The sequence below is a fragment of the Anser brachyrhynchus genome (genome assembly GCF_964034855.1).
Source record: "Anser brachyrhynchus genome assembly, chromosome: 3".
NCBI classification, from domain to species: Eukaryota; Metazoa; Chordata; class Aves; order Anseriformes; family Anatidae; genus Anser; species Anser brachyrhynchus.
The window spans coordinates 123,089,604-123,114,280 of NC_137696.1; the positions used below are offsets into that span (position 1 = coordinate 123,089,604).

The 24,677-nt window shown below is 51.6% G+C and overlaps 1 protein-coding gene across 2 annotated transcripts; it reads left to right on the forward strand.

Moving 5' to 3' along the window:
- The first annotated feature begins 3,254 nt into the window (after nt 1-3,254).
- Nucleotides 3,255-24,609, forward strand: FAM167A (family with sequence similarity 167 member A). 2 transcript variants are annotated; one of them, XM_080586064.1, is made up of 3 exons: nt 3,255-5,406; nt 12,908-13,435; nt 22,389-24,609. In XM_080586064.1, exons 2-3 carry the CDS (start codon nt 13,064-13,066, stop codon nt 22,650-22,652), a joined length of 636 nt encoding a protein of 211 aa, XP_080442190.1. In that variant the 5' UTR covers nt 3,255-5,406; nt 12,908-13,063; the 3' UTR covers nt 22,653-24,609. The 2 variants fall into 2 exon arrangements, with proteins under 2 accessions (XP_080442190.1, XP_080442191.1); XM_080586065.1 differs by having other exon boundaries at nt 5,396-5,523.
- Nucleotides 24,610-24,677: the final 68 nt, after the last annotated feature.

Genomic DNA, 24,677 nt, shown 5'->3' on the forward strand with positions numbered 1-24,677 from the left:
ATGTGCATCGCCACGTGATTCTGTGGGATTTTGGATAGAACCGCTGCTGAATCAAGGCAAGGCAAACATTTCCCAAGCATTTCCCAGACAGCAGGGATCCTGCCTGAAGCTGGATCTTCAGTGGGCTGTTTATCAACTCTTTCTGTGTTGGGGAATTACAGATTTATGCAAGAGAAGTTTAAACCTTGGGTCTCGGTCCTGCACTTTCAGGTAGCACCGCTGGCTGAGATAACATCCTTTTGATGATGGCTATCTGGGGGTTGGAGACAGCCTCCAGAGTATGGGTCTGTCAGAGTATGGTTCATTCACTAGAATCAAAGAAGTACTCGGGTTGGAAGGGACCTTAAAGATGACCCAGATCCAACCCTCTGCCATAGACAGGGATGCCACCCACCAGATCAGGTTGCCCAAGGCCTCACCTAACTTGGCCTTGAACACCTCCAGGGATGGGGCACCTACAGCTTCTCTGGGAAATCTGTGCCAGGGCCTCACCACCCTCTGAGTGAAGAATTTCCTCCTAACCTCTAATCTAAATCTGCCCTCTTTCAGTTTAAAGCCATTCCTATAATCTGCTTGAGCAAAAAGTTGTTCTCCGTCTTTTTGTAAGCCCCCTTTAAGTACTGAAAAGCTGCAATGAAGCTGAAAAAAAAAAAAACCCTACAGAATAATCTAACAAGAAGTAACATTTCACTCGTTTTCATTTTAGTGCCTCCAAAATGGGTCAGCTTGGTCCAGAAACCAGAAAAATCAAACCGCTGGGCTGAAAAAACTAAAAGCCAGAAAAAAACAAAGCACTTTGTCTTTCATTTTTGCTCCGAGCTGAAGCTATTGGCCGGATTCAGTCTGTTGTGCCACCAAAGGTTGAAGTGAAACTGTGTTATCTGGCCATCAGCTACAAATCCAGGAAATTTCACCCAGTTCTTGCAGACACTGACTCATACACGGGCGGGTGCCGAGGATGGGGATGCTGCTGCCCGTCTCCTTGGCGGACCCCTCTGTGCCCCATGACGCATCTTGCAGCTCCTGTTGGTCCCTGCAGAGGCTGCTGAGGAGATCCCTGTGGAACTGGGCTGCTCACGCCACCTTTCAGTGCAGCCCACCACAGTCTGTGGCTGTCGTTTCACAGTGAAATTAGCTTGGGCATGAACTGGGAAAGGGCCGAATCCTAAGGAGCTCCCCTACCTTCTCCATGTGGGCCCTGCGTACGTGGGGCCTCCCTGATCTTTGCTGACAGAGCCAGCAGGCCCTGAGGACTGTGCCTTCAGGCCCACTGCCATATTAGTGTTGTTTTGTGAGTGCTGGGGTGGTGATATTTAAATGTGTGCCTCTGTCAGACCCCGTAACCCCACCGCTTTTGGTGTCTGGCCCTTACCAGATGGCCTGCGTGTGTGGTGGTGCTGGGCCAACATCCCTCCTGTCCAGCAGTGTCCTGGGGGGCTGCCGGGCAGTGGATGTCCCAGACATGTGGGACACACAGCTCTGCACCTCTGCTAGTGACCAAAAAACATCACGGATACATGCAGGAAGACGTGGACATCGGGAAATACCTCACATCTCCAAGTCAAGGACAATAGGCCTAGAATTCACCGCGGTGCCTGAAGCTCAGTATTTAACCCAAGACGGACACGGGTGATTCCATAAGGGAATTCATCCCACCCTAAAGCAGTATCTGAGATAGGCTTTCTTCACCTTTCCGTTCCTTGGCTCAGGAAGCCACGGCAACAAATTTAGGGTGGACACAGAATGTTTCAATTGAAGTGTGGGGAGGTGGTATTCACCCCAAGTCCCTCCACTCCCATGTTTTTCAGTGAAGATGCCCAGAGGACATATTATGAAGTAGCCTTACTGGGAAACCAGGTAAGACTGGAAGGGGATTTTTTATTCCCTAGCGGTTCTGGCAAATAATTTACAACAACTATTTTGGGTGAAAGTGGAACACACATCCCTTTTTTTCCCCAGTAAAATAGAAAGGCGGAAAAAACTGCATCTTGGTTCTGAGATTTTAAATGCTTTTTGCTTCTCCGGGTTGCTGCAATGATCTGGGGTTAGCAGATTCTCAAAGGAAAGCCATTACAAATGAGCCACTTCAAATCTTTGGGAAAGGTTATGATTTTCTTTGCAAATGATTTTCAGCTCTTCAGGGCTTAGGGACTTTTTTGGAGTCGAGGAGAAGAATGATTTGCGAACTTAACACATACATTTACAAAGCCAGTGCTGCAGTTTCCACATCGATTTTTTTAAGTGATAGAAAACAGCTGGGCTCCAGCCCTTCCATGACAGTGGTGAAATGCAGTTGGAAGGGGCAAACAGCAAACATCTGGGGGTGAAACCCAGGCTGGACTGGGCCTTCTGTGCGGAGGTCCCCAGTTAAGCTCTCATGGTGTCTTGCACTGGTTCCCCTGCGGTGACCAGGGGACAGCATTAACTGGAGACCTGCTGCCCTCTGTAGGTGCCTCTGTCACATTTCCAGGTCGATGAGCACCCAAATGGCCCTCCAGCCATGTCAGGGGACTGTCCTGGTACAAGCACCCATGTGGGGAGTGGGGGCTGCTTGCAGCTAGGCAAGGTTGGTGGTGGTTGGAGCACCACAGCCTCCTCTCCCCATCCCAGTCCTGCCATGCTGAGTCCTTCGCCTTGGGGAAAAGGCATTTATTTGGTGACCAACCAAGAAACAACCATTGATGCTCCCAGCGTGTGGTCCCACAGAATGGCCACACTCCCCTGCTGGCATGTCCATCTCCTCCGTGCTCTGTTAGCAGGATGCCTACAAAAAAAAACTACTCCAAAGCCAGAAGTCAGGGCAAGAAGTAGATGGTTCAGATCCTATCTGCTCTGAACTGCTCCTGTTATGGAAGAGGAATGGCCATTTCTTCCTACTGGTAACACAGAGAAAATTTAGAGGGTCCAGGTGAGATTTGGCTGGCTGTAGGGCACATCTACCTTACGGGACCGTGGTAAGCACAGGATATTTGGGTTCCCGAAAAAAGCCTGCAGGGGATTGCCCCTACAGCAGGCAATTGCCGGCTTGGGCTTTGCAAAACCACATCCCAGCAAGGATTCAGGCCTGTAACAAGGTGTTCCCAGGGGTTCAAGAGTCCTCCAGAAAAAATGCTGTGCCCAGGGATGCTGAAGGACGTAGCTCTGGAGGCTGGCTTCTTTTGCAGCTCTGAGTGCAGCAGAAAGGCCTCACTGTATCTGAGCAAAATAATAAAATAAAATACTGAGCCATACACATAGACAGCATTAGTGTTGTACAGGTTTATTTTCACTTAGTACACCTAATCTCGGGTGCTTGTGCACGCTGTTGGGGTTAGAGCCTCATCATGGACAGTGCTTTGGTGGAAGGAGAGGAGCAGCTCCCACCACACATCCTTTGGGTGAAGACAACTTAAATGAGACAAATTCAGGCCAAAAACATTTAAAACCCATAAGGAGACTTCAGAGGGACCTAGCTCCAGCCTTTCACTGGTGTCTTATGGCAGCTCATTCAAAATCCATTACACAACTAAATTAAAAATAAACATTTACAGAAGAGGGAGCGGGGACCGTGTGTGGTCTGTTACGGCAATGATAGAGATGTCCAGACTTGGTGGCAACACCTCCGCTGGTAAACTAACCCACTGCAGACCTGGTCCCTGGTCCTGTGGACAGCTGACCTTGTCTGGCCACGTCGTGCAATTAAATGCTCTTGGCTATCAAAACTGGGTGGCTGTATCCGAATTGTCTGCCAGGAAGGGGCCCTGGGCTTGCTAATTCCTGGTCAAAACCACGGGTCCATGCCCGTGCTCTGATATCATTTGGTTCATGGTCAGAGACACATTTTTGTTTTGATGAGATGTTGCAGGAAATGTTGAGCCACCCGTTTGCTGCTAAGCGTTTAAATGCAGCTGCAGGGCTGTATCAGCAGGTCTGAGCAGCAAGGGAACAGCTCTCACATCTCCCTGGTCCCTCCTGACCACCAGCAGCCCCTGGAAGTGGGGGTGCAAGCCATCAGCACGGCTTTGAGGGCTGATCACCAGGCAGCTTGCGTATGCACATCTGAAAATTGACAAAAAGGGTGCTGTCCAAGCAAAAAAAAATAAAATTCAATTTGCATCAGAAATGTGAAAATGCTGCTCTTCACTCTTTGAAGTCTGCAGTGCTGCATCTTGCAGGGTGCCTTGCACTTGGTGCTATACAAACACAGCCTCTAAACTGTGGGGGGGCTGTGGGGCACCCCAGATCTGGTTCTTCAATGGGATCATTGGGATGCAGGGCTCAGGAAAAGGGCTGTAAATCAGCCCCTGCCACCCTGGGGGAGAGGAGGGACAGGCGGGAGAGGGGCAGGGTGAAGAAAAAAGCAGGAGGCTGGATGTGGGAAGGGGCCTGGGTGATTAGGTGTCCGTGGCCAGCGCTTAACCCTTCGCACCACCGGATTCACAATCCCGGCCCGCAGATCTGAGACACCAAATGTGCCACAGCTGCACCTGGGGACAGTGGGGGGCTGCTTTGCAGAGCCAACCCCTGGTTTTGTGGGGTTAATCCTTAACCCCTGGGGAAGGAAGGAAAGCCTGGGTCACCCAGCAGCTGGGCTCCTGCCTCTCTCAGAGACAATTAAGAGGTTTCCAGCCCCGCTGGGGGAGACGTGGGAGCCACAGGCGCTTTCCCAGTACAACAGACAGGCAACGACCAGTTTAAGTCCTGGTTTCTGCATGGTGCCAGCCACAATGCCCCAAGATACCCACCCCAGGGCTTCCCGGAGATGCTTCCCAGCCTTGCCAAACCGTCCCTGTCCCTCTTTGCCTTCTGCATGCCTGCTGACCTCTGGGCAAGCCGTGGCATCTGGAAAATGTTATCCCCAGATGATTGCCAGAGGTCCCCGGGCTCCGTGGAGAAGCGCTCACATCTCTCCATGGTGCGTAACGGGAACAGCCACGGGGACAGCAGCCACAGGCTCTCCGGGCATCTCACGCGAGTTTTTGGGGTCCCTTCATCCCCCGTAGCATCCCTATCGCTCCTCCCTTGTCTGGGTGCCGGCGTCGGAGGATGTCTAGGACCCGGGCTGCGCGGCTCCTCCCTTTCAGGTCTCTCCAGGGTTATTGCTTGGTGGGAGGTAGGTTCAGGGCTTGGTGGTATGAATGAAAGAGAGACAGGAAATCTGGACTGAAAAGCTCAAACTGGAATAGCTCGCCTGTCTCCAGGCAACAGGCCTGACGCAACCGCTGGGGAGGAAAAAAAAAAAAAAGTCCCTTAAATAAGAAAAAAAAAAAAAAAACAGAGAGAGATTTCTGAAGCGAGACAGGGAGGAGGATGAGACAGTCTGCTGAAGGCACTGGTGACACCGCTCTGCAAATACCAAGTTGGAGACCCGAGGCGGAAGGAGGGAGCCAAGATGTCCGTGCAGCGTTCCCGCTGAGTCCCTCCCCGGTGAGCTGGGTGCTGGCGCTGGGGCTGGGGAGGAGACCACAGACCTACAACCACCCCCGGGGGCAGGAGACCCCTGGCTTTGGTCACCCCGTGGAAAAGGGGAGCAGCAAGGACCAGGTGCTTGGGGAGGGAGCGGTGGGGTGGGGGCGATGGGGACCCCAAGACACCGCCAAGTTCAGAGTGCATGCTCCTCCGTGGGGGATTTGGGGTTCGCCTTGTCCCCCTCCAGCCACCACCTCCTGCTTGGAGAAAAGCCCCCCGGAGATGGCCAGGCTGGCAGCACCATGATGGTTGGGACTGGCTGGAAATCAGGGTAGGGTCTGCACTGACCCCCTTTGCAGTGAGGTTTGTGGATGTTGCTTTCAGCTGGGAGAGGTGTGGGGGCACTCGCCCCCTTCAGGGAGGGGATTTTTCGGGGTGTAATGGGGAAGAATGTGGCCCTGGTTCGGGACGATCACCTGTTGCTCCCTCTGCCCCCTCCCCGAGATTTGCAAGAGCCCCGGGGAGGTTTGTGCAGGGCAGGCACCGTGGGATAAAGCCTGGTGGCCTCGCAGGGCGTAGCTACCTCCGGGTTTTGAAGCAGGCGCCGCGTCGAGCAGAGCAGGTTTCCACCTGCTCAGGTCTGGCCCTTGCAGCTCATCTTAATGATAAAGAAAAAAAAAAAAATCACCCAGAACTTCTCCAGAGCCCTTTCTAACAGCTTGGGGCTAATTACTAAAAGAATGGGGTTGCCCTGCACCCCTCCCAGCACGGGCACAGCCCTGCACGAGCCGGGCACCCCCGGCACAAAAGCGCACGGTGCAGCTGATCCGTGCCCCCCGTTGGCACCCGCGCAGGGCTGGGGGATCCTCCCTATTTCCCTGGGATGCTCCCTGGATTATACACCCCTGCTTCGCCCCTTGGAGCTTTTCTACATTAGGAACATCAGTAAAAGGGGATGGAAATGAAGGAAAACCCGGTGCCTTGTTTCCAGTGAGGAGCTGTGTCCGGCTGGTAGCACATCGCCGCGGCTTTGTCCGCCCATTGCCGCTACCCTACGGATTCCCCACTTTTCCGTGGGAACAAGCTGTGGGTTTTCCCTCCACCAACCATCATTTCAGCATGCTGGTGCCATCGCTGCCTGCGTTCGCATCTCAGGTCTCCCCTGCTTTCCCGTGCGCACCTCTTCGGGGGATCAGAACGACACAAAAATAAAGCAGAGAGGGAAGGAAGGAGCCTGCAACAGCTCCGCGGCCATTCAGGGTTTGCAAAACATAGCAGAGACACTGCAGGAAAAAGGAAAAAAAATAAATAAAAACCAGCCTCGGAGTCATTCAGCCTTTCTGGGAGGAGGGAGCTGGGGTCTGCGAGCAGCTCACCTTAAATAATATTAAATAGCAAAGTGGGGATCAGCTCAGCGCTGCAAGCGCCTGGGAGGAGGCAGGTCTGAGTGCAGTGCTTGGTGCTCGGCGGCCGCTAAGGCGAGTAATTGGATGGGACAGGGAGCACGTAAAGGGGATTAGGGGGTCGCTGGGGGGGCGATCCTGCCCCCTGATCGCTTTAATTTGGAGTCAAATGGGAGCTGGTCCTGGCATTGCATCTGCAGGGGGTGAGCTCAGTGCTAGGCAGAATGAAGAAAATCTCTCCCCGGAAAGAATTGTTGTTGATTTTTTTTTTCCCCCCTGAAATCATACCCTTTTGCCTGCTGCCTTCCATGCTGCATTGAGGGAAAAATAACTCTGTGTGCCAGTCTCCTGGGAAGGGAGCATTTCCCAGCTTGATCCGGCTCCTTCCCAAGGAGCTGCAGCCCTTCGCATCTCCCCGGCTGCACTGGCACAGAGGTCCCTGCCCTCTCCAGCTGCTCTCTCCCTTGCTGAAACACAGCTGGGTTTGGGGGTGGACAGCGGTGAAAATTAAGGAAAGAGGCTCTGCCAAGCCACAGGTCCTTTGAGAACATATTTGGGAGCCAGGATTGGGTCCCAAGATAAAAAAATTGCCTTTGCTGCTGCTGCTCAATCCCTTTCCCTCTAAGAATGATTTTACCTTGCTTTGGATGATGGGCTGAGAGTCAGAGTTGCCCCCGCTAGTTTCCATGAAGGCTTCCCAGTCTGCAAATGCTTCCCACTCATCGCCGGCGGACTGGTTTGTAGGAATGCCAAACATCTGGCACAGCCCGGGCCATCTTCACGCTGGGTTTCCACCCGACCGCTGGAAATCTGCTGATGGAGGAGAACTGGGCTGCTCTGGAGATGGAGCTGCCAGGGTCCATCTAAAGCAGGCAGCAATCTCCATCCTGCTGCCTCGAAAGCAGCCTGTGGGGCTTGGGGCAGGGGTGCAGGAAGGGCAAGGTGCAGCAGGGCTCCAGGGGACGGACGTGTCTGTTGAGGCAGGTTCTGAAACTACCGCTGATGCTGGAGGGAAATGCCCTAGGGCAAGCGTGTCCCCTCTTTTCTTCCCATTTTTAATCCTCTTGCCAGGATGAGGGATCGGCTGCAGCCCCCCACTGCTCTCCCTTACCCCTTCCTTGCATTTGGGGCTACTTCTGGGGGGTCATTAGTGTGGAAGGATGAATCCTCAGGGTGATTCCTCACCCTGCTGCAGGTCGTGCGTGAGTGGAAATCCCACTTCTTCCCTCTTGCCCCCATTTACCTGCCAACACCACGTCCACACCCTAAGGGCTGAAGCAGCAGGATGGGCTGCCTCTCCACTGTTGACCATAACATCTGAGCTGCCTGGGAGGTCTTCTGGGGGTTGTTCGTGGTGATAAATGAGCAGGAACACCCAGGAGCACCCATGATCCTATTAAGCTCCATTAGTGTGTCAGCCCACTACATGGGGTAGCTCTGGAACCCCCTCTCCAAACCCTGCGTCGACCCAGGGACAGAGATGTGGTCTCCTCCCTTGGTTGGAGGTGGGTCTCTGCGTGAGAAGGGACACAGCTATCGTGGCCATCAGAGCCACCAGACCTGAGCTTGGTGTCCCCGTCTTGCTGCTGGAAGAGGGGCCAAGCCCACAGGTTTGTGACCAGGGGGTCTCCACGCGCAGCCCATCCTGCCCCAGCAGTGCTGAGCAGGTGCTGAGCTCCCTCTCCCGATAACACTGCTTCCAGCAGGGGCTCACACCCGGAGGGAGTCCCGGCTTCAATATCAGGCTGATCTTCAGGCTGCTGGCATCTCCTCCTGCTTGGGGGAAGGAGGCTGGAGGTCGCCTCAGGACAGGCAAGAAAGGGAACCAGATTATTTTCCTGCAGGAGCAGATTTCAGGTGCTGCAGAGAGCAATCGGGCTGCCAAATGCTGGGTAACACAACCCCGGGGAGAATTTCTCTCCTCCGAGCCCGTGGGGCAGCCGGGGAGAGGTTTGCTGCCTGCAGCGGCCTCGCTGCCGGAGAGCCTCGGTGCCTCCGCTGCCCGGAGGATGCTCGGAGCCTTCATCCAGCGCCGTGCAGCAGCCGGGGTCCTTCTGCCTCCATTGCTATGGCAACTCCACTGCACAGGCGTCTCCTCCTCTCTCCCAACCTGCTGCAGACCGACGGGGGGGCTGCCACCCCCACCCCGTCCCCAGATTTTTGGTGTGCCCCGAAGGAAACGCAAACGCCGCTCTCCTTGCATGGGGCACGGGCAGCTGGCTCTGCCCCCCCCCCCCCCCCTCCTTTCTTCCTGATGTTTCACGTGCAGGCTCCTCATCACCCACGGGGAGCCGCAGGGATGGGTGATGGTGTTGGCACGGTGGAATTTGTATGAGGGTTTTCTTTTGTAGGGTTAAGGGGCGGCTGCATGGCCCCGCTGGAGTACGTGCCTACAAAGGGAACCCAATCCCAAGCTCCATGGGTCCTATAGGGCACCCCTGCACTGATCATGGGAACCCAGATGGAACGGAGACACCCAAAAATACTGGAGGTGAATCCCTGTACATCTCTGAAGATCCCCGGAGCTTTTTTCCCTGAAGGCCAGCTGCATAAACTGCCCGATCCGTGAGAGGGAAACTGAGGCATATAAGGGGCTAATGTGCGTTTTGAAGGTCAGTAACATCCAAGCCCTGTTTAGCACATGACACAGGTGTTATCCATGGGCCATGCGGGCACCCCTGCCTCCCACCAAAAAACTTGTCCCAGCCTGGGCTCTGTCACATACTGAGGCTTTTTATTTTCTTCTCAAGGACCAGATGAGCAGATTAATGTAGACTCCTAAAATCACTGCTGCTCCTCTGCAACAAAAGCTGCTATCACTGCAAGCTGATGTCCACCAGGGACAGTGAAGGGAACTGAATAATTTGTTCCCTACACCTGTCTTGGCTGATTGCTTTATTTATTCTGTGGATTTTTTTTCCCCTCCAATTTTCATCCTCAGTGTTTCTCCCCCGTTCTCTTTTTTTCTTCTCCTAGACCTTTTGCTCTCCAGCATGCGACCTTCCAAAGCACTGAGTGCACCTATTTACAGCCCTGAATTTAACAGGCTGTGAATGCCTGCTGCATGAAAACCTCATACTCGAAGCAGACCAGGGCATCATTTCGTGCAATCTCCCTTTGGACCATGAACAGCATCTGAATCGTGGTGTTATCCACCACTAGCGGTGATAAAGCAAAGCCTCTCTCCCACCCCAGTCCACCTGCCCATGCCACCCGTTGCCTACACCGTCTCACCTGCTTGCTCAGGAGACGTTCACATGGTTCTCCCGCTGTTTATTCATGGATTAATCCACAAGCAGGGATGTCTGAGGGTGTGTGATGGGGACAGATTTGCTGCATCTGCTCCAGGGATGGAGGAATTTCTGCAGTGGGAAGTTGCGGTGGCCAGTTGTGCCGCTAGACCTGGTTTCTTAGAGCACAGGATTCCCCACGAGCTTTGCAAGGTGTGTCTGGTGTGTCAGGCTTTGCTTTGCTGGCTTGCAAACATGCAAAATTCAAGCCTCGGGGCACGCCAGCTCAGTGAGCCTTGGCTTGGCAGGACTTCACACCCAAGCCGGTTGGGTAGTCCTGTGATTTCTCCGTCCGTTCGCTTGCTCCTGCTAATCCCTTTGAATGACAGCTTGTAGGGTGGGTCAATTAGGCTGATTTTTCCATGGAAGCCTAACCCAATGAAGAAACTAATGGCATTTTGTTGACTCGGTGACCTGATGTGTCCTGCACCTTCACAACTGATAGCTTTCCTGCAAGGAAAGGGGGAAACCCTTTGGGTTTTGGTCACCATTTTGATGCCAGCCTCCTGTTACCCCTAATTCTGCATGGCATGAACCCACCGAGACTGCCAAGTGTGATAACAAAGACAAATCAAGGATTAACCGCCTCAATTCCAGGCCAGCCTAGAGGAAAACTGAGCCTGGGACAGGGAGGCTGGGAGAAGTTTGTTGGTTTGAGCAAGAGGCCAGATTTTGTCCTGGGAATTAGCTCACTGTGGGGTAGCAAACAGGGCTGGATTACAGCCTTGCACGCGGACATTTTTTACATGCTTACCGCTTTCAGATCTCTTCTTCTGCAGCGAGTCTTTCACCCAAATCCCAGACACTGATAGGAAATTAGAGGTGGCTCCTTCCTGTCGATTTTGAGTTTGGACAGGCTGGAGGACAGATGTGCTTATTTAGGGGGATGTCCATGGGGCGAATGAGGGGCTTGGTGTTGCAGCTGGGAGATGAAGGGTGGGCTGGTACGGTGCCACTTCCAGGGCAGAAAAATCCCTCAGCAGGTGCTGGGAGGTGGAGATCTGTGCTGGAGACACGAGACAAAAGGGTTTGTGGGGGCTCTGCTTTGTATGTGCGATGTTCGGCGACGTCAGCCTTACAATAAAGGTGTTTTCTCTGTTAGGGGATACCAAATCCAGCAGCCCACTGCGTTCAACTCTATCAGACGGCTGGATTCGGCCACCCCTAGCAAAACCCACCTCAGTGGAGGCAAAAAACACTCGGAGGCAAGGTCTTTAAAGTCATTAGTGTTTCCCGTTATTGATGTCAGTGGGCTAGAATATGCTGCTGGAGCAAAATTCGTCAATGTGCCCTTAGCTCTGCAGAGCATCAGTGCAAGAGCTGGTGCAAGCCTGACTCTCTGAACAGGCAGCCCTCGGCTCTCCCCTCCATACAATCTATTTTTTCAGCGGAAGAAGGAAAACTGTTGTTGCTCCAGGCACAAGAGCACTTGGCTTCAACCTGATATAGTATCTGGGCTTGCTCCCGCTCACCGTAAAACTCTCGTTAACATAAATAGGAGCAGGAACAAGACCGCAACATGACTAATTCTCCACCCCCAGACTGTCTGTGTGTATATTATCAGCTACTCATTCAGCCCATGTGCCTCCACGCAATTGTAGGATAAATCTTGCTCTCTGTTGGTGTTTATTTTAAATTGAATCTTCTTACTGAAAAGGTTTGAGAGGCGTAATTATGGTCTGGATTTCAGAGCTGCACACGTCTTTGTGGGCACAAATAGCAGGGAGAAGAATGGCTGAGTTACTCACATTGCTGTGTTTCAGTGCATCCAGCTAGAAAGCTGCATACGTCCCGGCTGGTCTTTCTGGGCATGTTACCAGGCAGGCAAAAAGTATTTTGTTTTGCGTTCGATGTGTAAACGAGAGCTCTGGATCTATTCCTAGCTCAGCCACAGATGAGCATATGACCTTGAGAAAGTCTCTTATCTGATCCTACCTCAAATGAATGCAGAAGCTTCCTGAGCTTAACTCTTGCAGAGTTTTTCGAGCTCTCTGTCCCACGGAGGAAGGTTTGGTTCGCCAAGCTGTGGTCCACTGGTGGTGTCAGGAGGAAAAGCTGGGAAGAAAGCTCCTGGCTCCACCATCCAGGCAGAGCTCAGGAGCTAGCAAGGGTGAGGGACCGCTCCCAGGAGACAAACTGGAGCTGGCCAGTGATGGAAACCACCAGCCCAGATCTCCCTGAGTGCAGGCATCCGAACCCAAGCTGTTCCAGTGCCCCAGTTACTCCCCAGACTGGCCAGGGGCCATGCTCCTGCCTTGAGCTCACTGGGCGGGTGGAAGCTGAATCTAACAGCTGGAGACTGGCATCTTTAGCAAGCCTAGATCTAAATGCAAACCCCTAAAACTGGGGAAGAAAAACAAACAAACAAACATATCTACATTTTCTATCTCTCCTTTTGGCTCAAACTTCTGGGAGAAGGTTGCATTGTCCTACTTCATCTGTCCCTTCTTCGCCTAAGTGGAGAGATGTAGGAATGCCAGCTGGGAAGCCAGCAGAATGGTGCCCACAGACACCCTGACCCCCAGCAATAACCAGAGGACGTCGGGTTGTGTGACACAGCCTCGGAAGGGTCTGTGAACGTTTCCTGGCCACATTGGCAACCTTATCACGGCCCCTTAAGATTGGAGGTGCAGGTAACCAGAGCTTCCCAAAAAGCCTGTCTGTTCCTGCCCCAAAAGCAAGGCAGAGAGCTGGGATGAGGTAACACTCCCCGGGAGCACCTTGGCACGCTGCCTTTCCCAAAGCCCACGCGTTGAAGAGCCGCCTCTCCCTCCTTGCTCCCTTTTCCTTCTCAAAGGGGAAACCAACCCTCTGCTTCTCTTCTAGGTGTCTGTCCAGCCTCAGTGTGGTGTCTGAGCAAGATTTTTCTTCTGAGGAGCCGCGTTGGGCACGTTGCAGTGAGTTGGTCTTGCCTCGAGGGCTTCCCACCCCTGTCCCTGACCCGTGGGAGCCCACCCCTATGCCGTTGGACTCCCGGGGAGGATGTCTCTGCCTAAAATCCAAATAGAAGAGGCGCTGGACAGCACGGATGGTGGCTCTGGAGGTGCCGTTCCTCCTGATGATCACCTGAGGAGCCTCAAGGCCTTGACGGAGAAGCTGAGGCTGGAAACCAGGCGCCCGTCCTACTTGGAGTGGAAGGCGAAGCTGGAGGAGCAGGCATGGAAGAGCCCCCAGCCGGCTGGTGAGGAGGACGGGAGTGAGGCCAAAAAGGGCCCGGAGGAGACTGTCCCTCTGAGAAAGGTGCAGCTGCACCTCAACGGGAGCCCTCCCCAGGACAAGGTGACTCTTACCTCAGGGAAAATAGGCGGCTTTGAGAGCATCGACGAGGCTTTGACGTGGCTCCGGAAGGAACTGGTAAGTGGTTTCCTGCCCCTGGTAGATAGCACTCTTTATTTTCAAGGGAAAAGAAGGAGGGGGAAACAAGAAGCTCCTTGTTCCCACCTGCCTTCAGCCCTGGGTGAAAAAGCAACCTGCAGTCATTGCATGGCTGGCAGAAGCAGCCCGGGGAAGGGAAAGGTGAATGACAGAGTGCCCATGGCCTCAGAGAAGGAACCAGGTCCATCTCAAAGTCCTTGCTGGGATCCAGCAGGCCAAAGCAATACAGTAACTTGCATTAATTAGGAGTTTTTAGCAGTTTTCTCCCTCTCCTGCTTCGCTAATTATGCTTCAGATGAATACAGCAGGTTCATTTCACCCTTGCTGGATTTACACTTGCTGGATTTACCCTTGTTGACTGTGGCCATCGGTGGTTTAGGAGCTCCCTCAGTGGGACATTACATACAGACCACCATTTAACAAGCATTAGCAGATCTAACTTCCAAGTGATTGCCCAATTCCCCCTTTTTCTTTTCTTTTATTTCCTTTTTTTTTTTTTTTTTAAACTCATAATATTCTGTAAGTCTTGTGGTAACCATCTTTCCCCAAATCATTTCTTCATTGCGGGACAATGGCAGAGCCTGATCACAGACCCTTCCTCAGCCAACTCGCACATGTTCATCATTTGTCGAGTCCTCCTTCATTAGACACTGCTCCACCTTTTTGTCATCCTCCTGCCTCAGACACGCACCCCGTCTTACACATATCTTTATTTCTGGTTGATACAAGCCACCAGACAGAAGGAATGGAGACCTACCTTCCCATACCAAGGGGAGGACATGGCTGGGGTGGGCCAGGCCTATGCACAGTCTTCACTGACCTGCTCCGTGCAGTTCATCGGGAAGGAAAAATGCTTTTAACCATGTTTCACAGGGAAGAAGACAAGATACAAATTCTACACATATGCTAGGAAAATAACCAGAGCCAGGGTGAGGGCACTGGAAGCTCAGCTTTCATGCGCTGTGCTGCTGTCATGGTCCCAGGCCCGGCCTGCTAGCACTGACCCAAGCAGCTCCCAGCCCAGCTCAGGAATCAGCATGACCTGGGGATAATTCCCTGGGGGAAGCATGGATGCATCATTTATGGAGCCAAGGAAGGCCAACAGGATGGAAGGTGGGATTGGGACAGTTGTTTTGGGGGTTGGAGAGTGGGCCCTGGGCCCCCTGCTCCTACAAAAGTAGGAGCAAGCAGAGACAGACAGCACTTCCTAGTGATCCTTCCCTTCTGGACTGAAAATGAAAATGGAAGGCAAAAAAATCCTTATTATTTGGCCCACGTGGCTGGAAACTGGATACAACTTATTTCACGTGACTCCGTTTCTGTTGCCAAATCGGATGTTTGCCTGTGATTGCCAACAGCATTTGCAACTGTTTGGACGGCAGCGATATTTGCAATGGGGTCCCTGAGGGCTGGGAAAGCACGTGTGGTTCAGACGCAGTCGTGAAAATGTTCCTGGGCAAATCCTTTGCTTTTGATAAGCACCAAAGTCTTTGAGGAAAAGCTGCCCATGCAGAACAGTGAATAATATTTATTTTAAAAGTCTCTGCGTCTTCTATGCCAAAGAATATTTATTCAACTACTTTTTGTTTTTCTTGCTGTACTGGCCAACTGGATTGATCTCTAAAGGAGTTATTTACAGAAGTGGTCTTGAAAATCAGTTTTGGTGGCTGAGATGTCTCTCAGGTCCATAGCTCTCGGAAAACAAGAGTAGCACTTTCAGAAATCCAGGACTATTACAAAGAGTTTTGAGTTGGTCTCCTAAAATCACTCGGTGCTCTGGAGAATATCAGCTCCTGATCTCAGAGCTGAACCTGGGTCCATGCTTGCATCTGTGATGAATTCTCATATTCACAGAGGGCTTGATGTAAAACCCAAGTCTCAAGATGCCCAAAGACAGTAAGGAACAGATTTTTCTTTCTTAAAGACCCAGATTTTAAAGGGTTTGGTTTGTTCTTGGTCTCCTGCCCAAAGTATAAATTGTCTTGCAGTCTACCCTTTAGACTAGGGTGTGGTATATAAACCATCATCTGATGAAAATTAAAAGTTTAAATTAAGGAAGAAAAAGGGCAAAGCAAACCCTAATTGTTCGTCACTTTCCATTTTCCTGTCTCTTAATTATACCAGTCTTTACTGGATCTGGACGTGACTCATGTAATTTAGAACAATTTCCCCAAAAGACAGAACATGTATTTGACTGACCACACAGCTTAATAGCTATGTTGGAGGCACTATTGCTGGGTTAGAGCTGCCAGCGAACAGTGAGAACACAGCACGGCCATCGCTTCACAGGGTGCTGGAACAAAAAGATGCATTTCACATTGCATTTCAAGGATGAAGCCCGGTTTCTTTTGAAATAAACGAACAAGCTTCCTTTCATCCCAACACAGCCAGGATTTTTCCTTGTTTACCACCATTTCACGATAGCAAAGTGAACAGGAAGATTTAAGAACAGGGTATGGCTATGGTTATGTAGAGTTTCTACATCTGCTTAAGGCAGGATCCAAGGCCAGAAAGTGCAGCATCCTTCAGACAAGAGCCTGCTCGGGGCAGCCAGGCAGGGCTCCAGCACCCATCCCTCGGTTATGGTCGCCCTCAGTGGGCGATAAATCCTTCTGGTCTGGTTTAACGTCAGAGACCACAGACCTGGGCACAGCACCAGCCCTGCCGCAAGCAGCCTGGTGCAGACACAGCCACAGAGCATAGCAGGAGGGAGACCATCTACATCAGCACCAACACTGCCAGGGCTCTTTCCTGAGCTGCAGCTCCCTGGTAACTCACAAACCAAGCCTAGAGCTGCTTGGGGCTCTGCTGGTTTTTGGAGTCAAAGCTGTGCACGCAAAGGAGGCACGCTGATAATGCAAGAGAGGATAGCCAAGACTCTGGCCCTGCTTGCTCTACCATTATGGACAGAACCAGCATGAGCATCTGGGCAGCTTTCTGAACAGCATCCAAAAAGGATCCAGTAGTTGCAACTGGGGGGAAATCTGTTTCTGCCACACTGTCCTCCACCACAGGCTGAATTCTCCCTCACTCTATTAGGCAGTCCTCCAAGAGGAGTCAATTTAGATTATTCTGAATTAGTTCATCTACCCAATGAAAGGGCAAAAGCAATGCGTGCCCAGGACACGGGTACACTACTGCCTGTGCCCTTACAGAACAAAAAGCAGCAGTGCAGGACACAGCTTCATCGCTCACACTGTGCAATCCTCATCACAGCTACCAGCACGTTTAGGCGGGGCTGTTTTGTTAGCATGGCCCCGGTATGGTTTTGGCTTGTACCATTAGCACCCTGCCCAACCGTTAGAGCTTCAGGAGCTTGCACGTGCCGCAGACCATCCCCAACAAGCGGTTTGTATTGGCACACCCAGTTCTGGAAGCAAAGTGAATTTAATAGCATGTGTATGCCCAGGTTTCCTCTTAGCCATGGTATTTCAAGTAAAGCTACCTGCTAAACCTGAAGCATTACTTCCAGTTCCCCAAACAGAGGTCATCCAACACTGCAGGGAATTTGTCCCTGTGTGTCCAGAATCTGCTCTGGTTCGGGTTCAGCCAGGTCCAAGCTCCTCACGTTCAGAAGGGAAGCCAAGGACGAGCCCAAGGTCTTACTGTGCATCTGCTGCTCGTGGTATTTCTCCCCAGGTGACCAGTCCTGGGACCTGATTCTGCACCTTGCGCACGAAGGCCTGGCCCCATTTTTTAGGTCTGCATATGCCCACCGAGCTCCAGCCAGCCACGTCAGCTGGGACCTGCTGAGAATCTGGCCTTGGGAAGCTGATTTATTCAGACATGCAAATTCCTGCTCTTGTTTTTGTGCTGCGAGGCTCTGTGTAGGTGTACGAGCAAATTGCAGCACTCAGCATGTGTTGAACTGCCCGGGGGCTGGAACATTTCCCTTCCTAACTCCTCCTGCCTCCTCCTTGCCTTTGCACTGTCAAATGCGCCTGCTCATCATCAGTGCTGAAAGTAAGACCGCCACCAGCCAGGGTATGGTGAAAGACCCAGGGATCGGAGTGGTCAGGCTCTATTTTCTTCTTTGTTTTTGGCCTGTCAAGACAAATTTTTACGAGTTCTAAAACTGAGCCTTCAAAGTGCTTTTTTTCCCTAAATGTGTGGCAAGTAATTAAAGGACAAAACTCCACCATAAACTGGGATGCCTTCGGACAGTTCTGACTGTGGCGTGGTAGGAAAGTTTGTTTTCCTTCTCAAATTCACCAACATTTTTGCGCTGAAATCAGAGGCGTGTGAACCAGTATGCAGGAAAAATTTTTGAAAAGGGACCTGAAAGCCGGATGCTCTCTCCATTGGTGTCTCCATTTCAGATCAATTTGTCTTCCTCATCAAGAGCAATAGGACTTGGCAATATGCTTTACAAAGCTCCTGCTATTATTTCCATTTTTGACACTGATATTGGTTGAGCAAGTACTTAAGTGATTTTAAATGTCGATGTGGCACCAAAACACTCTTGCCACGAGTGTCATTCCAGATTGCTGTGTGATTTTTGGGAGGTGGGGGAGAAAGAGGAGGAACCTAGAGGATGGATTTAGCGATGGAGCCTGGTCTGCATTGGAAATCCTGTGCTACATAACAGGTCCAGGAAGGATTTGTCAATATTTGTAATTCAAGCAGTGAAAGGACTCGTGCACGTGCACTGAAGCAATGCCATCGCTACTGTTAAATTGCTGGAATTTGGGCAGTTTGGGCATTTACACAGAGCAGAACCATCCCCAGGGGGCAGTTTGGGTGCAGCCATCCTTTTTTAGAGAGTCGGGGGTTTTCAGGGGTGGATATGGGTTTGTGCACGTGGCAGAGATGGAACTGCAGCTCTTAGAAACACTGTACTCCTCTGTGTAAGTCCCTGTGTTCGCCTCATTTGGATGCTGAGCTGCCAGGCTTTTCCTCTGGCTGTGGGCTTTCTCCTAGACATACCATTACCAGTCCTGGATGCATTTTAGTGACACTTAATTAAAGAAAAAATAGGTAACTACGTCCCTCATGAAAGGTAAGATGAAGATTTTGAGGGACTCTACACAGTCCAAACTCAATACTGAAAAAAGGTGAGATTTGTGACCCATGCCAGGCCCTACATGTGTTAGCTAAAGCATCTGGGCTTTATTTGGGGTTGTGTAATCCGCAGGCATCACAAAAACACCTTGTTTTGGGCTGTGGGTTGCACCACAAGGGCGTGAGCATCTAAAATTAGCCGCAGCAGGGTGGCATCCGAGCACCTTTGAAGATGAAGCCTCAAACCTAAACACAGACTTACCCGACTTCTCTGAAGTGTTTGGCAAGGGTCCGATGGCTGAGCTCTGCTTGGATCCAAGTGGCTGCACCCAGTTTCACTTTCTTTTGATCTTTTGGAAATCAAAAGTACGAACCCTGGGGAAGCAACCACTTCTCCACAGATCACCACCCTGAGCTTCGTGGAGCACAGGTTGGGACCCTGTCCATGGAACATTTCTCTTCTGGGATGAAGTCCCAAGGAGCTCCACACCACCTCCATGCCGTGGGGGGGTCTCTGCTGCTAATTCCCCCCATAGTGACACAGCAGGTGCACCAACGACAATGGGAACATTGATGATTTTCCTGTCTGTGACCATACAGACAGTCCATGGTTGGGAAAACTTGGAGACAAGTCCAGGCTGCATCTAGTTATTTGGGCTAAGCCACCTAGACTGGACAAGAATGCATCCAAAACTTTCTCTCCGTCCCCCATTTTAACATCCCCAGTAGACTCAAAGGCCCAATCCAAATAGAAAATCCTTCCTGGGGTCAAAAGACATGACACATCTGCAGTCCAGCTTTGTGATTCAGTCTATTCATTGCAGTAGGTCTTCTGCCAGGAAGGACTGGGTTTGGTTCCCCATCCCAGCCGGGATGTTCAAACCACCAGCCTGTCCATCCCCGTGTCCAGCCACGCAGCTCGTTGTCTGCTGGAGCAGGGCCGAAAAGAGGCAGGGGAAGGTTTGTTAAATAGAGGTTTGTGCAAAATAAAAGTTGTACAGGAGGCTGTTCCTGCATTTGGCATGCAAGACCTTGAAGCAAAATGCATGGCTGCTGCCGGGAGTGCCCCGTGGGCTCCTCCAGGACGTTGCACAGAGTTTGTGGGATCACATTGCCGTCCCACACAGACAAATTGGGACACCGAGATACGCTGCAGTAGCCCTGCGGGTGAGCTGTGTAAACCAACAACCCACGGCTTCCTGCAGTACAGCTCCTGTAATCCCGTTGGGTCTTTCCAGGAAGCCTTGGGGAGCTTTGCTGACCTGACCGTGCTCCTTTCCAAAAGAGATCCTTAACCATTTCTGGGAAAGCGTGCACATTGACTGCTTGTCCCTGCTTCCCTGCAGGGCCCCAGAGCACAGCCTGCAAGGGCTGCGTCTAGAACGATAATTTCTGCTCATCTGGGGTGATCGGTGCAGGTGGGTGTTGATTTTGCCCCGTGCAGCATTACCCTGCCATACAGGAGGGCCAGCGGTCCACATGGATGTGGAAGAGGATGGTTTAGCAAACGCCAGGGGTACCGGGTATGGTGGAGGAAAGGGAGACCAGAGACTGAGCACCTGAAGGACAAAGCTGGGAATCCGCTCACCGCAACCCAGATGGCCTTGTCTGTCAACTCGCACTAAAGCAAAATGGCTTCTTAGAAAAGCGTAGAAAGCAAGAACAGGTCAAAAAGAGGGAAATTGGCTTGCAAGAGGGAAATAGCAATCTCCAAGTCCTTTCCCTCTCCACAAAGGTCTCCTACTTCATTTTTTAAACCTTTTTTTTTTTTTTTTAATCCCACATTCCTCAAAACCTCTGATGAAAGCATTTGTTGACTTTTCTCATGTAGCTTGATAAACCGACAAGAAATACTGACCAAGGGTCAGTTCAATAACATCTGCGATCGCCTTCCTGATAAAATGTCAAGTCACAGCATTCATTGTGAAACAGGGAAAGATAGCACTAATAAGATAACACTAATACAATTTTTTTTTTTCATTGCAACTCCTGGGAGAAGAAAAGCCTACCGAGTGGCATTGCTCTGCTGGGGGCAAGGAAATAGTGGGTTGAGGGTTGTTTTTTTTTTGTTTTTTTTTTTGAAGAGGGTAAATTGCCACAACACCACCAACTACTCAAGAGGAAAGTTCAGTCTGGGATTTGTAGGAAGGTGACTTAATCCTCTGCAAGCAACGGACCCCAAATGCTAGCTGAGAGCACCAAGCAAGGTCCTCCACGGTGCCTCCATGGGGCAGGAGTGAGAAGAGCCTTGCTTGGCTCGGATTAATTTACGTTATATTAATGCCCTTGCCTGGGGCTCTGAGCATCATAAAGGTCTTGTGCAGAAACACCAGGGCCACCTGTGGAGCATCCTGAGCTGAATTTTGCCTCCGCCCTTCATCTCTGCAGTTTTGTGCTCCAGACACTACCCCAGGAATAAATTTACCCCTTGCTCGTCATCTGTACTCATAAACTAAGCAGCCGGTTTTCAGGCCTGGAGGCAAACTGGTACGGTCTGGCTGTGTCCAGGCTGTTAAAATCCAGGCTCAGTGGCTGTATCCCAAATGCCTGCTGAGGATGAATCCCCCCAAGTTACCTCCTGAGGGGTGCCTGTGGGGAATTTCTTAGGGCTGTGTGCGTTGGCCTCTGCTCAAAGGATGCCAGGACCGTGCTCGCAGCTGAGCGGAGAGAAAGGTTTTGCGGCCATGCACAATTTAACATATTAATATATATGTAGCCTGGGTCTGCTTCTGAACTTCTCATTCAAACCACAGGGAGCTAAGAAGAACAAAAAGAAAACCAAAGACATAACCAAAAATAAACACACAATCAGGAATCCTTGGTACCAACGGGCTCCTTCTCATGCTGGTTCATGCCCTGGGATGGAGGCGACATCAAGGAAAGGGTCAGGGCATCACACAGTGGCAGCTGGAGGACAGTTTTCCAGCCTGTGCTGCTCCCTCCTTGTCTCCAGTAGAGATTCAAGCCTCAAGGTTCACCAAGCAGTGCTTGGCTTCTCTCCCACCACTCCCTTTTCTTTGTGGCTTTTGAGGTTTGCTGCTTTTCTGCGAGGAGGGATGTGGGGTGAGAAGTGGGGCTTGTCTGCTTGGCGTCTGCCGGCTTCTGTTCCCCAGGTAAAGGCTGATGCTCGCTGTGAATCTCGCCAAGTGATCGCCTCCTTCCTTCACCACTCCCTATATCCAGTGGCAACGAGTTTTCTGCTTAATTATGAGTAGGAATTTTAAAAAAAAAATGATAATAATAATAAAAAAATCCATTTCCTTTCATCACTTCTGAATCTTCCACCTTTCAAAGTTAGGTGCCAGGGGAGGAAAAACCCTCCGAAGTATTTAGCTCGTTAGCCTGCAGGGTGCTTGTTCTCTGTCCCATGGGGACCGTGGGGGCCCCATCCTGAGATCTGCTGCCAGCCCGCGAGGTAAGCCCCGGGGGATGTGGGGAGCCGCGCTCCCCGCTGTCACGAACCAGCCCTGATTTATGCAGGCTGGAAACCCGTGCCAAGTAGTTGGGGATCAGTTCTCTGGGGTTCTTTTAATTGCTCCTTTCCCCCTCTAATTGCTGCTTCGCACTGTGGCTGCTCCCTTACGAGCAAGATTAATTCGGGCTTTGCTTAAGGCTGAGAGGGAGGCGCTGAAGCCTGCACTGACTGATACCCAAACCATCAGCCTTGGTGTGCTGGCTTTAATTCCATTTTCCCAGTTCTCCCAGAAAGCTGACCAAGCACAAAATGCTAGTAATTTACCATCCTGAGCTCATATTTTACTGGGATGTGTTGCAGGGAAGACCCTTGCCTCCATCCCAGTCCTTTGCAGTGGGGTAGCACCTCTGGCCATGTTACGTTTCCCATGATTTGGTGCAGGCAGCACCCTGAGGAACGCATGCAGTGCCCTTGCTGATACCTTCTTCCCTCCCCTCCCTCCGTCTTGCGTTTCAGGCAGAAATGCGCCTGCAGGACCAGCAGCTGGCCAGGCAGCTCATGCGCCTCCGCAGCGACATCAACAAGCTGAAGATCGAGCAGACCTGCCACCTCCACCAGCGCATGCTCAACGACGCCACGTACGAGCTGGAGGAGCGGGACGAGCTCTCCGACCTCTTCTGCGACTTCCCTCTCGTCAGCTCCTTCAGCCTCTCCACGCCGCTCAAGCTCATCGGGGTCACCAAGATGAACATCAACTCGCGCCGGTTCTCGCTGTGCTGAAGGGGGGCAGAGGAGGGAAGGATGGGGGGAGAAGGAGAAAGGATTGGGCAGTGCCAGGGCTCTCCCTGCCTGAAGGCTGGGCACAAAGAGGTCTCGGAGGGGCAGAGGGGACGGGAGCAAGCGGGGAACACACGTCTGGTCTTGGTGGCATAAGGAGCAGCAGAGCACAGTGCTGGGATGGCTCAGAGATGCCCGTTGAGAAGACAGGACCTGCAGGAAGCACAGAGCATCTGAACCCAGCTTGGGCACTTAGCCTGCTCTTTTGCAAAGTCCCTTCTCCTCCTTCTCCTCTCCGCACAGTAGCAAAGAGGTGGACGCATCTCCAGTACTCAGAAGTCAGAGGGGAGGTTCAAAGATCAGCCAGAAAGCAAGGCAAAAATCCCCTTTCCCATCCCTTTTCCTCCTCCCAGGCTAGAGCTGTCTTCAGAAAATGTCACTCCCCTCCCTGGATGTCTCCCGAGACATCAATCCTCTGCCTCTGACGGCCCAGGCACGGGGTCTTTGGGGCTGTTTTAGATGAAAAGATGGTTTCCAGTGGAAAGGAGCCCTCCCAGCAGGTGAGAGATGGTGGATTAAATGGTTTGCAGCCCCAAAGGTGGTGAGATGTGTTTGTTGACGTGCTCCATTGAGTCCAGTGTACTCTAGCATAATTTTGTCTGTGGTATGGATTATGGATGGATCGTGGACCTATCTATACAGACTCCTTCTGGCCAGAAGTCACCTGTGTGCCCTAGAATTTCTACCCAGAGCAATATTTGTTCCTGATCCCACTGTCAGCCATGGCCACAAGACTCATGTGGCTAGCTCCAAAAGCAGTAAGGCAACGGAGGGAGTTTACACCGGGGACATCCCACCTCAGAGAAACCACCCAAGGCTGACATTCTCCTCCCAGCAGCAGCACCAGCAAATCCTGGGTCCTTTGTAGCAACACGCATCCATCGGAGAAGGGACCTCTGAGAGGAAAAAAAGGACTTTTGTGTAATGAGCACAAACTCTGACTACAAATTAAAGGGAGAAACGTTGCTGCGACGAGCTGCCCTCACTGCGCTTTGGACCCGCAGCCATCACAGGGGGATTCCCTCCCGTCCTGGCGGCGTGTAGGGTGGATGCTGTGTTTTCTGCCTTTCGGTGCATGAGGACAGCAGGCAGAGCCCCCCGTGGTCTAACCCAGCAGGGGCAGGGACACAAGGGGCTTAGCCACGGCGGCTCCTGGCACCCGAGACAGCCTGTCCAGGGGGAGCGTGGCTGCCTCGAGGCTCTCCCTCCTGTTCCAACGCTTCTGACCGTGCCAGAGCCCAGCTCTGCTCTTCTCAGCATGCCAGAGCAGCTCGGTGATGCCTCCCCCTCCAGTGTATGGCTTGCTGAGAGGTATTTGGGGGCAGCAGAGCAGTAGCTATACTAATAGTTAAATCAGTGTTGTGCCTAAACTTGGAGACTTTTACTGTCCAGGTACTGAAGGTTTAATAGGGTTGTGGCCAGACTGCCAGTTGGCCTCTGGATTGTGATGCCATTTAGTTTACTAGTAGAGAAATAGCCTTATTTCCCCATGGACACTTTGGGAAAAAAAAAAATCATTAAAATTCTTCTTTGTTTACTTTTTTAATAAAAAAATCTATTCATGTCCCATGTTGATTTTCAGAGGCATTTTCGATCAAAAGATGGCAACGACAGCATTTCAGCGAAAATAATGCCTTGGAAGAGAGGGACTGGTTCTCTCTAGGATAATCTAGAGTCAAATATAGAGGGGTCCTGCCTTTGGGCTCTTATCTGGCAGCTGAATGCCAGGGGTTAGTACAAGCACAGTCTTAGGAGGTCATTATACGTGGCATTAGAGATATCAGACGTCTGGGTTCCAGACATGTATTTTCTGCATTAAGTGGGATGAGGATGGTTATAAACTGCCAGCTGTTCATCGAAATGCACAATTTTTTTAATTATAAAATGATGTCTGTATTGATTCCTGCCTCTGGTCTCTCGTTTTGTTCAACGGCTCCAGTCCTGCCTGGAGAGCAGTCGGGGGCTGCA

Excerpts from the sequence above, each read along its gene's own strand:
- FAM167A (XM_080586064.1), top strand. The coding sequence starts at position 13,064 with ATGTCTCTGCCTAAAATCCAAATAGAAGAGGCGCTGGACAGCACGGAT. Across the intron at positions 13,436-22,388 it reads CGTGGCTCCGGAAGGAACTG|GCAGAAATGCGCCTGCAGGA; the intron begins GTAAGTGGTTTC and ends CTTGCGTTTCAG.